This window comes from Lucilia sericata, unplaced genomic scaffold (assembly GCF_015586225.1).
Source record: "Lucilia sericata isolate MDLA Ls3-8-SP2 unplaced genomic scaffold, ASM1558622v1 Contig001046F_arrow, whole genome shotgun sequence".
Taxonomy (NCBI): domain Eukaryota; kingdom Metazoa; phylum Arthropoda; class Insecta; order Diptera; family Calliphoridae; genus Lucilia; species Lucilia sericata.
The window spans coordinates 31,968-45,173 of record NW_023995025.1 but is presented as its reverse complement, the minus strand read 5'-3'; the positions used below and the strand labels follow the sequence as shown (position 1 = coordinate 45,173).

Below are 13,206 nucleotides of genomic sequence, written 5' to 3'. Positions count from 1 at the left end.
GTAGGGAAAAAACGGATTTTTTCTCATAAGGGTAGGGATTTCTGAAAAAATCTTACGGAAAGCAAAAACAACGAAATTTGGGGATTTAATTCGTTTTTTGGGGCATTATTTCACATTTAAAATCGGGAGTTATTTCATTATGAAATAATTCCTCAAAATTCAAAAATGAAATAAATCCCTAAAAATATTTTTGGGGATTTATTTCATTATATTAATTTTAACACATGAAATAAAAAATATATAGCTGATAGCCGGCCTTCGGCCGGGCGCAAAGGTTTTATCCTCTGGGGTACATTGGACACCGGCTTCGCTAAGAATACACTCTTCTTGTATCAAAAGTGTTCTGCCTTAGGCTGGCTATTTAGGAAATCTTTATTAAGCGAAGCCGGTGTTGGTCATATTATAGAGTGGTAAATCCTTGCGTCCTATTTAGGAAATATTTATTAAGCGAAGCCGTTGTTGGACATACCATAGAGTAGAAAGTCCTTGCGCCCGGCCGCAGGCCGGCTATTACGGGAATCTTTATTAAGCGATTAAACTGAAATGTATTAAACTTTGAAGCCCCACTCGAAAGTATGAGCGACCTACTTTTTTTTAGAATTGTCACTTTGTTATTTTTAAATGGGAACTTATTTCATTTTAAAATTAGGGATTTGTTTCATATGAAATAAATCCCCAAAAATGGGTGTTATTTCATTTTAATTTAGGAAGTTATTTCATTCCGTTGGGGCTTTTTTCATTTTTTAAATTGGGGAATTATTTCATAATGAAATAAGTCCCCAAATTTAGGGAGTTATTTCATTTTTGTTTTGGGGAGTTATTTCGTGGGGAGTTATTTCATGACGCCACTTTCAAGAATAGTCCTACTTAAAATCAGCAAAATCTGTCCATAAAAAACGGAAATATAAACAAAAATCTCAGACAACCTCTGAAAATTTCAAAATTTGGGTGCATGCTTTGTCAAAAAAGCCAAAAAACACACAGCTTGCCTTGCTTATTGAAAAAACCTATGTTTGGATGTATATTGTAGGCGTATTTCGTTGTTTTATTTTTTGATGTTTTGTTTCGTTTTGTGTAAATTGTTATTGTTTTATTATTGCTAAAGTAATGGCAGAGCCAAGAAAAATAATATAATTGAAATGTTACAATATTTTTAAACACGAACACGCGAATATCAAACTCTTACTTGTTATACCCACAATCAAAAAAGATGGGGGATATATTGTTCTTGTAGAAAAATGAAATTTGGTATACGAGTACACATTATCAAAATAACGATAAATTCAAATTTTCAGAAAAATCGGAGTAATGATTTGGAGTTTTAAGGGTAATCTCGCATCTTCTAGACCAATAGAGATATCAAAAAATTTAATTGTGTTGTCTTATATTTAAAAAATTATGGAACACGTGTCTTGTACTTTTTTGAAATTAACCCATTTGGGGCAAAAATTGTTAAAAGTAATTTTTATGGTACTTTTTTTCTGCTATCATATGTTTCTTTTAAAACAATAAACATAGAAAAAAATATATAAAAAAAATTGAGGATACACATTTGATACTTTTTGAATATACGCATTTAATGGGTTAACATTTGATTTATTTACTAAGAGGAATATGGGGCATTTCAAAAATGTTCGAACAGCTTTTGTACTTTACCCTTTCCGATTTTGATGAAACTTGGTACACATACATATTTTTTGTATAAATACGAAGTCTAAACTTCTCCAAAATGTTCAAAGTTCACATGTTTTATTTATTTTATTTATATTTTCTAAACTATTTATCCGATTTTAACCGTTTTAGCCCCTAATTAAAACTTATGTCTTGTAGTTTGACAATACTTTATTCAAATAGCTTTAACGGAAGGATAATGACACTGATTCACATACAATTTGGTAGATAGATTTTGGCTCGCGAGGAACTTGCTTGTGTCAAAGTTTATCGCTATACTCACAATTTTTAACCAGTAATGAACGTTAAAGTAATTTTGTGAAGGGAACCTTGTAAGGGCTGTAGGGTCAATTATGGACAGATCATCACTAAATTTGGTAGAGAGATTTTGGTTCGCATAAAACGTATGTCGAATTTCGTCACTATATTCATATTTCTAAGCCAGTAATGAGCGTTATAGTCATTTTCAGAATGAGACCTTATAAGGGGGGTATGGTCATTTATGGGCCGATACTAAAAAACATTAGTAGAGAGGTTTGGGATCATAAGGAACTTACGTGTGTAGCATTTCATAGCTTTACTCGTATTTTTAATGAGCGTTAAAGAAATTTTCTGGAGGGAACTTCATATGGGGGGGGTAGAGTCAATTACGGACCGATCCACATAAAAGTTCGTAGAGAGATATCTTCTCGCGAGGAATTTAATTGTGTCAAATGTTATTGCTATATTCGTATTATTTAGCCAGCAATGAGCGTTAAAGTCATTTTTGAATGGGACCTTGCATGGGCGGTAGGGTCAATTATGGACCCATCCTCACTAAAGGGTCATTTATGGACCAATCATGACCAATATTTCAATGTGTTACAAAAGGAATGACAAAATAAATATATCCCATCTTTTTTGATGGTGTGTATAAAAAGAAGAAGAAAAAAGTACTTTTTACACCCTCCACCGCCATCAGTGGTGATAGAGGGTATATATAAGTTGGTCATTCACCAAGAAATATTCATCTGAGACCCAACAAAGTATATTTATTCTGGGTTCTTATAAAATTCTGAGTCGATTTATCTATGTCCGTCCGTCTGTCTGTCTGTCTGTGTAAAACACGCTCACGTTTAATATCTTATTTTATTCAAAAAAATATTAAAAAAATATGTTTTCTAATAAAGTGTTAGTCAAAAATTATGGTAAATCGTAAAAAAATTTAAAAAAAATATGAAAATTTGTATTTAGATCTAAATATTTTACACATTTCCATAAAAAATATAAAAGTGTGCATACTTTTTAAAAAGGACAAAGGAAACTCTTTTCAAAACAGTTGAAATATATTAAATCGGTTAAGAAAATTTTGAGAAATAATTTTTTTGGTCTGTCTAGTCAACTAAAAGCGTTTTTTCCAATATCTTCCGATTTTTAATCTATCTATTCTACTAGACCTACCAACTTCACTTAGTGTATTGATTTTTTGTAATTTTGTCACACCGTGTAATTAACCACAGCCGAATATAACACTCTCACATGCTGAATTAATTTAAATAAATAAATAACCCTATCTCTCATATCAAACGCTATGCCTTTTACGGCATAGGGTTTGATTGTAGGTATATGAGATTCGGCACAGCCGAATATAACACTCTCACATGCTGAATTAATTTAAATAAATATTTTTTAACTTTTAAACATGTGATATTAAATTTGAGGACTTTTTAGAGAATATAATTATTTTAGTTATTTACAGAGACTGAAAATAACTGGGCCACATAACCAAAGTGATTGAATTGTGATTTATTTTTGTTTTTTTTTTAAATAAATCACTCAGAATAACAGTTTTAAAATGATTTTTCCTTAAATGGTTTAGTATAACCTTTACTACTTTTGTTTTGTTACTTATGTTTTTGGCTGAGCACTTGGTTCTTGTATTCTTTTTCTCTTGCTTATATGAGAGTGGGAGAGTACATTGTTGTTGTTTGCTATGATTTTTGAAGAAATTATATGTGTATGTCCTAATAGTGTATTTACATTTGCGATTTATTCTTCTGCTTTTAAAAATAAAAATCATAAGCAGACCTTTTCAAAAATGTTTAGAAAATAAAAATCAATTTTAGCGAGTTATTTTGTTTTTCATTTCGGTTTCTCTCAACCACTTATCAAAAAAATCTAACATAAAGGTTTCTCTCAGTGATAAACTGCAAAAACACAAGTATAAATGGTGATCACAGCAATTAACCTAATAAAAAAAAGTGGACCCGTTATTTTCAGTCTCTGGTTATTTATGTTAACCCCAAAATCAATTATAAAATGTTGTTTTTTGTATATAATAAATTAAAATAAATAAATGCATATGTATGTGAGAGACAGTAAGTGCATTTTAGAAATTGCGGTAGCTTTTTGAGAAGAAATAGCCGATACAAATATTTTAAAAATAATCTACCGATTGTTATTTTTTGGGGGGGGTTCCCATTAGTTAAGGTTATAAAACATATATTTATGCCCAGAATGAAAAATTCAACTATTTTATGAAATTTGTATTGTTTTTTTTTTTACAGACAAATCAAATGATTCGTCATCATGTGATAAAAGAATGAGTTTACAGGGAAATGTTTGCAGTGAGAATGACGAAAGTTCCGTGACTCAATCATCAAGTGGTTTAATAGTTACAGGTTCTGGTGCTAATTTAAACCTTATAAGCAGTTGTAATGCCTTAAATACAAACACAAACCCATTAAATTCAAAGTCTTCTTTAGATGGATTTTGTTCGGATGCTTCTAATACAACACCATTAGGTTCAAATACTCCAAATACACCCTGTAATATTCCCTTAAATGCGTCATTTATTATTAATAATTTATCAAATACTAATGGTCCACCACAGGCTGGGGGAGGTGGGGGTGGAACGAATATGATCAGTGGGAGCAGCGGTATAAACAATTGTATGGAATATATGCAGCAACAAAATCATATATTTGTATTTTCCACACAATTAGCCAACAAAGGAGCTGAAGCTGTATTAGCCGGTCAATTTCCCACAATTATTGCATATCATTGCACTCAACCAGCTACAAAATCATTTTTTGAAGATTTTTTTCTAAAAAATCCCATGAAAATGACGAAATTGCAAAGACAAAATACCTTAAATATAATGGGAGGACTTCCACCTGCAGCAGGCCCAGGTTCAAGTGGACAACCGCCTTGGTTAACTGGTAATTGCAATACCATGGGCAAAATGTCACATAAACTAACATTAAATAAATCAGGTAATTGAAATTTTAAAAAAATTGACACAATGTCTAATATATACCTTTATTTAGAAACTATAACGTCTTCGTCGAATAACTCAACTGGAAGTAGTGTTTTAAATGAAAACGACATGATGTGTTGGGATCAAACACGGTCTGTTATGGATAGTCCTGCAGGAGATTCAACAAATGCAATGAAAATTTTAGAGAATGCCGAAAACTCTAGTAATACTACAAAATCGGTTTGCTCTGGCTTGTCTAATGATGATAGTGGAGGCATACCTTCGTTGCAGGGAGTTAAAGTGCCCGATGAAAATCTAACCCCACAGCAGCGTCAGCATCGAGAGGAGCAATTGGCTAAACTAAAGAAAATGAATCAGTTTCTATTTCCCGAAAATGGGGGCAACGACTTTCATCCCCAAGCCGGTAATAATCAGATGATGGGTGGAAAAATGCAGGTGCCTCCCGAAGCATTGGCTAGTGGTATGTCTGGTAACCCAGTCGCTTTGTTAAACATGCAAGGTTCAAACATGGGCAATAAGCTTAATGCCGCTGCTATGCGAAATATATCTGGAAATTTAATGAATCACTTAAAGTCAGGTGGCACCAACACACAACTTGATAACATGCCTAACTTGGGTGAAGACATTATAATGCCAGGCGATATGATGTCGGGATCCGGTTGTGGTCCAAATGAAATGGGAGTAATACCTTCCCCTCTTAAACAAGGTTGTATGCCTAATATAAATAACGCTAGTGCGCTGGGTGGGAACTCAGGTAGAGGATTAATGAATGCTAGTGGTGGCAATCTTAATATGATGAATAACGGCGGTCCTATTGGAATACCGCCCGGAAGTTTAATGAACGACCAAAACAACACAATGATGGGGAACAATGCGGATGTATTATCGCCATTTAATTCTAATCATTGTCCCTCAGGTCAAGAAGGTGGTGGAGGCGGAATGATGGGACCGCATAAAAATATGAATCCACCTCACCCATCGGAAATGAACTCCTCAGTTGGGATGCCCCAAATGGAGTGGTCGAAACTACATCATCACATATATGAAGAACGATTAAAAAACAATCACTCAAATGCCAACAGTATGCCACCGGAAATAGGTGGTGGTCCTTCTGGATGTCAACAAACATTAACGCGATGTAATTCAACCGGTATTAGTAGTGCTGGTGGTATGTCCCACCGAACGAATTCTAGTGCAAGCGCAAATAATCGAGGCAACCAAGGACCCCCACCACCCTACCATCCAACCCAGCGATCAGCTTCAGTACCCATTGCGACACAATCTCCGAATCCTTCAAGCCCCAACAACCCAACATCAAACATGTCACTGCCCTCACCACGAGCGTCTAATACCATGGGTGGAGCATTGTCATCGACAACATCACCCAATATGGATGTAACATCAGCTTCCTCCGCGTCAACTGCTAACACAAACTCAACAACAACAACGACAACGGCTGTCGGTGGTACATCGGCCGGCAATGGTTCAACGAATAAAAATACATTTTCCCAACAGGGATCTCCAACACCAGGCTCTGGAGTGGGGAATTCAAACCGTAATAGATCAACTGCAAATAATTTAAATAGTAATCCCACCACACCCCTCTCACATGTTTCACCCAAAGATATTGAATCAAAGAATATGAATACTACACCCACACCAGGTAAAATTATTTGTTTAATAAGTACAACCTATTTACTTATAAGTAAATGTTGCTCAGTTTATAAGAAAAAAAAAAACTTGATTATTTGGAATCTACTGTAGTGAATAATCACAACAGATGACGTTAATATCACTAAGATTTGTGATTTGAGTTCAATATAATATATATTAAGGACTGTTTCAGAAAAAACTTATACCTGTGCTCTTTAACACTCTTGCCTTTCGTGCTACAACAATTATGTCATTATTGTTTCAATAGCACTAAAGAGCCTTTTTTCCATAGTTGTATGATGCCAAATCGGTCCAGATAGGTAAACGCCGATATTTTAAACACGAAGTGTTGGCAGTTCCCAGTACACACACTACCGGACAAAATAAAGTTCAAAGGTGTCGTGTATTTGAAGTATAACATGCATTGATTGCTTATATTTACCCAGCAAAAAGTTACATGACAAAAATGTTGTTTAATCAGCTATTTGTTTTGTATGTATTTTTGAACGACATTTTAAATATTTTTAAGGAAAATATTATAATAAATATGGAAAAATATGTAAAATAATATTAATAATCAAAAATAATTCTAATAACACATAAAATTCATTTGATTAAATTAACAATATGAACTAATTTTTGAAGTTTTAAAGGGATTTTTTTAAGTGGGGAATAGGTTGAATTTAGGAAGGCATTTAGAATGAGTTGTATTAGCACTGTTATTAAAGAAGTCATGATAATTACATTCACTTTGCACTACTGCAACATTTTTTTACTGGGTAATAATACAAATTACTTTACTAACTTTACGTGTAACTAAAAAAACGTGTGTTTTGTACAAAAAGAAAGAAAGGAAGCAAAAAGAAAAAGGAGTAATACAAGAGTATATATAATAAGTGATGACATATACATGATTGTCATATTGAGAAGGTACACAACAATCTCCCACGCTAAAATAGGACATGGTTTTCAAAACGGACAGGCTGTTTTCTGGAACTACCCGACTTCCTTATGGTGTAATTTTGCTGACCTTCAGGTTCCGCTTGTGGTATAATCCGTTGGTTGGTAGATGGACGTTGAGTTAGTATTTCCTCGATTTTTTATTTATGTGGTCCCGATTGAGCATTTGATTAATATGGCGTTTAAGCACATATCCACTGTCAATTTCCACTTGATAATAAAGTCGACCAAACTTGGTTTTAATTGTTCCATATTTCCATAATAATTTATTTTTTTCATACCATCGTACTTGGACCCTATCTCCCACGCTAAACTGGCTAACAACTGTCAACGAAACTGTAACTTTTTGATGTTGAGTTGGACGCATCAAGTTTAATTTTAAGGTCTCGACCCAGGTACAACTGAGATGGTGTTTTCCCATTAGCTAGTGGAGTTGCTCTATAACGGAGAAGAATCTCTTGCACCTTGATATTGAGCGGTGAATTGTCCTCTTCTTTTTAATATTTGCACGTAGCGTTCTGCTAATCTGTTTGTTGCGGGGTGCCCTGTGGCTCGAAATTTCTGTATTATGCCATTATTAATACAATAACTTTTGAATGTGTCGCTTTGAAAAATAGTAACATTGTTTGGGACCATCACCTGTGGTAAAAAATATGTCAACGTTATTGTTTTTTCGGAGTTTGGGGCATCCCGTTGTAGTCTGATTTCAGGCCATTTCGATTTTGCATCCACCAGCACTAAAAAGTAAATGTTTTGAGAAGGCCTTGTGGACTATGTGGACTCTTTGAAGATTTTCATCGGGCTGCTCCCAACTATGAACTGGAACTCTTGGTGGGCTATTTATTTTAGCGCCGCTGGAACATGACCGCACACTTTGATCAATATCACTGTCAATAGCCTTCCAATAGCAATATTTTCTTGCCAACTGTTTCATCTTTACGATGCCAATGTGAGTATTACGACACGGTTTGCTTTGAAAATTATACTATTTTGAATTGAATAATCAGGGTCAGCGTTATCCCCGTTGACTAAATCTTTCTTTAGCTTTGTCGCGGATTGTTTCGTTTGCAATTGTAGTTGCTGTAACTGAATTAAAATTTAATTTACGATTTGCTCTTGAATTATTCTTACGGCTTTATAGGTGCTCTGGATAGACAATCTACATTTACAATATCATCAGCTTTTCGATGTTCTATCTTATAGTTATATCCCTACAGGAATGATGCATATCTTAAAGTCTGTCAGAAGTCATCGCTGCAGTTTTATTGTTGTGGTGAAATATTCTGCATAGGGGTCGATTATCGGTTATTTACAGAATCGCTGCAGTTTTATTGTTGTGGTGAAATATTCTGCATAGGGGTCGATTATCGGTTATTTACAGAATGGGCGTTCTATTTCTACTCTACTCTGTTTGGGACCATCACCTGTGGGAAACCATGAGTAAAAAATATGTCTTGTAGCTGGGTTTCCACTGTCTGTCATGTTTTCTTTGCTGTTGTTGACGTACTTGATGAACATTAGTAGTTGTAGTCGATACACTGTTTGAAATAGTTCTGTTGTCAGTTTTTGCTGCTTCCAAGGCTAATGCTTTTTGTGTAATTTGTGAATTAAAGTCACTGCTCTCGCAATCCCGAAATCTCGCGAAAAATATTTGCCACGGACTTGTTGTGGCAAACCCGGGGGGGTTTCATGGCCGTCGTCATCGATATGACCTGCGCTTCCATTTTGTAGCACTATGGCTGGGTATTTGTTGTTGAAAAAAAAATTAATTGTTTTTGTTGAATTCTTATTGTTATTGCTTCATTCGATTTTCATCATCGTCGTCAATAATTGTTGTGTATTTAAAGTTTAATTGGTTATATTTAATAATATAAATAATATAACTTTACGTCTAACGTGTGCTTTGAACAAAACGAAAAAAAGGAAGCAAAAAGAAAAAGGAGTAATACAAGAGAAAAGATAATAAGTGATGACATATACATGATGGTCATATAATAGGTCTGTTCGCGTATTTTCCAGTAAAAAATATCCAGTAACTTTATGATAGAGAGTAATTTTTAATTTACTCTCAATCAAAAAGATATCCAGAACGCAAATTTGTGAAAAATTGCAAGTTTTTGTTTATAAACAAAGATTGGTAATGCCCTTTTGCTGAAATCTCAATCGCTAACAAAACACCAAAAAAAAAACAAGTAAGAGTACTATATTCGGCTATGCCGAATCTTATATACCCTTCACCATGATGTGTTAAAAAACAGTCAGTACGAATTTTATTACAAACAAATCAAAAAATACCAATTGTATCCCATTTTATACGTTCTAACTTAATCCGGGCTCTTCATGCTTAATTTCATATTTCTGGGTTCAATATTATAGAAATTTCAAAAAGTACCTTCTGTAAAACGAAAAAGTACCAAAAAGTCACCTTTTATAGGTTCTTACCTAGTCAAGGCCCTACATGCTAAATTTCATGTTTCTAGGTTCAATATTATAGACATTTCAAAAAATACCTTTTGTAGAACGAAAAAGTACCAAAAATGCCCCTTTTATGTGTTCTGGCCTAATCCAGGCTCTACATACTTAATTTCATGTTTCTAGGTTCAATATTATAGAAAATTCAAAAAGTACCTTTTGTATAACGAAAAAGTACCAAAAGTCCCCTTTAATAGATTCTTACCTAGTCAAGGCCCTACATGCTAAATTTCATGTTTCTAGGTACAATATTATAGAAAATTCAAAAAGTACTCTTTGGAGAACGAGAAAGTACCAAAAAGTCCACTTTTATGTGTTCTGGCCTAATCCGGGCTCTACATACTTAATTTCATGTTTCTAGGTTCAATATTATAGAAAATTCAAAAAGTACCTTTTGTAGAACGAAAAAGTACCAAAAAGTCCCCTTTTATGTGCTCTGGCCTAATCCGGGCTCTACATATTTAATACCATGTTTCTAGGTTCAATATTGTAGAAAATTCAAAGAGTACCTTTTGTATAACGAAAAAGTACCAAAAAATCCCTTGTTATAGGTTCTTACTTAGTCAAGGTCCTACATGCTAAATTTCATGTTTCTAGGTTCAATATTATAGAAAATTCAAAAAGTACCCTTTGGAGAACGAAAAAGTACCAAAAAGTCCACTTTTATGTGTTCTGGCCTAATCCGGGCTCTACATACTTAATTTCATGTTTCTAGGTTCAATATTATAGAAAATTCAAAGAGTGCCTTTTGTATATCGAAAAAGTACCAAAAAATCCCTTTTTATAGGTTCTTAGTCAAGGTCCTACATGCTAAATTTCATGTTTCTAGGTTCAATATTATAGAAAATTCAAAAAGTACCTTTTGTAGAACGAAAAAGTACCAAAAAGTGCCCTTTAATGTGTTCTCGCCTAATCCAGGCTCTAGATATTTAATTTCATGTTTCTAGCCAATAACAACGTGATGTTCATTCTTTGCTTTGTGTTTATAAACAAGAATTACAATAACAAATAACAAAAAAATTTACCGTTTGATACTGTGTTTTGTTTTTGTTTGTTTATTGTTTTGTATAAGCATGCACGAAAAAGTTAATTTTTGATGAAATTTTCAGAGGTGGTCTCGGATTTTTACTCATATCTTCGTTATTTATGGGCCGATTGGGCTGATTTTAAATAGCGTTCTATTCGACCGTATTTCCGATAGAATTATTGAAAATTCGGATCTCGCAGATCCGAGTAGTCTTTAAAATAATTCAGTAGCTACCACACGACTACAACTGCAGCACAGCAGCATTTGTGTTCGTGTAGTCGTGTAGCCTGCTGTCTTCAATGTGTTCAATGCATAAAACATCATGTGACAAACATATTAGTAAAATAAAAATTTACACAAAATCGCTAAGAGAAAGACAAACTAAGCGGTTTTAAAAACGCTAGATTGACAATATTTGTTATGATTTTTAACTACAAACAAACTCTTTTAAAAACAAATTTATGGTTAATAAAATTATAATAAATATAATTACAAATAATTTTTTAATATTCGTGTTATTTAATTATATATTTCTTTCAAAAAATTTAAATTTACCAAATTTTCGTTTTCTTTGGTTTGTTTACATATTCATAAATCAAACATATGTTGGATATTTTTTACTGGGGAAAAAATATCCAGTAAAACCAAAAAATTCTTTATCAACGAACTGTCATTTTTATCGCTCTCTTACTCTCTCGTTGCAAGTTTTCAAAAGAACGCGAACGGAATCCAGTAACAATTGTTACAAATTATCGAGTACGCGAACAGACCTATTGACGACAGCGATCATCAACGTAGATTTTAATGTTGTGAATACATGATGTATATTTCTTACTGGGGAAAAAATATCCAGTAAAATCAAAAAATTCTCTATTAACGAACTGTCATTTTTATCACTCTCTTACTCTCTCATTGCAAGTTTTCAAATGTACGCGAACGGAATCCAGTAACAATTGTTGCAAATTGTTACAAATTATCGAGTACGCAAACAGACCTATTATTATTGAGAAGGTACACTACAAAAAGTAAGCATGCTATATTATTTCATCGTTAAATGATTATTGAATATGGGAAATTATTTTTAATTCATTTATAACAATACTACAAAAATAACAATAAAACTAAATTATTTTGCTAAATATTTTTCTGTATAGTTAGTTAGTTTGAAAGGAGGATGTACATGCATATATACATCAAATCCGAAGAAATACACCTAGGCCTCTATCGCTTCTTAACCAGTGCCTCAGGTGGGAATCGAACCCACCACCTCCGTTCTACCAGAATAGAACACATTTTTCTGTATAACATAACTGTTTTGTCGGACTAAATAAAGTGTAAATTTTATATCATTATTTGAGTTTCTTGTATATCAAAATTTTGTATATTAATGAAAATGATATACTCAGATCCATAAATTTGTAATTCTGCGGGGATTACATCTAAGTCGTGATAAACCTTTTAAAAGCGGGATAATCCCGCTTTTGGCGGTGTTTTTTGGCATCTTCACTCCACCATCCTTTGGAAACCATACAGTCCACCGGAGATATATTTATTATTTATTTCTATGAAATAAGTTACGTAAATATATTTCAATTGTGAGCAAGTGATAAAAAATTCTGTTGTTTCTAGAACACACACACATATTTTTTGTGATTTTTGATATTCTAAAAAAAATTGCGATTTCGAACCACAACATCAAAAAAATGCATTTTACTTACAAGCCAAAATTATCCCATTTTTGTACAATTTACATGCATTTAAAACGAAAAATTAATGAACATATTATGCCTTATTAAGGCAAATTTTTATACCCTTCTCCTTCGTGAGAAGGTTATACAGTGTGAGATAAAAATGTGTAAATGATGGTAAAATATTTAAACTTTTGATATAATTTTTTAAACTATAAAGGATATTTAAAAAAGTTTTATTTTTTTATAACTGTATTTATTAAAGATATTTTTAAACTAAAATAAATTGAAAATCCACTTAATTATACTTTAGAAAAATAAAAAAATAAATTTAACTCATTCGCGCGGAAGGAACATTTTTATTATAAATTAACATTTTCTAGTGAAAAATTTTTAGTATTTTGTATCATCTGTTTGAGTTCTCGGCAGTTTCAACTCTGAAAGGCATAATTTCGATCAGTTTGCCACACTCTTCT

General features: G+C 33.0%; 1 protein-coding gene across 1 annotated transcript in view; it reads left to right on the top strand.

Moving 5' to 3' along the window:
* LOC119609725 (protein BCL9 homolog) overlaps nt 1-13,206 on the top strand; it is a 119,849-nt gene that overhangs the window by 80,248 nt on the left and 26,395 nt on the right. Inside the window, exons 4-5 of the mRNA XM_037964617.1 lie at nt 4,218-4,925; nt 4,980-6,593. Of these exons, the coding sequence (XP_037820545.1) occupies nt 4,218-4,925; nt 4,980-6,593 (2,322 nt within the window). The remainder of the gene's footprint in view (nt 1-4,217; nt 4,926-4,979; nt 6,594-13,206) is intronic.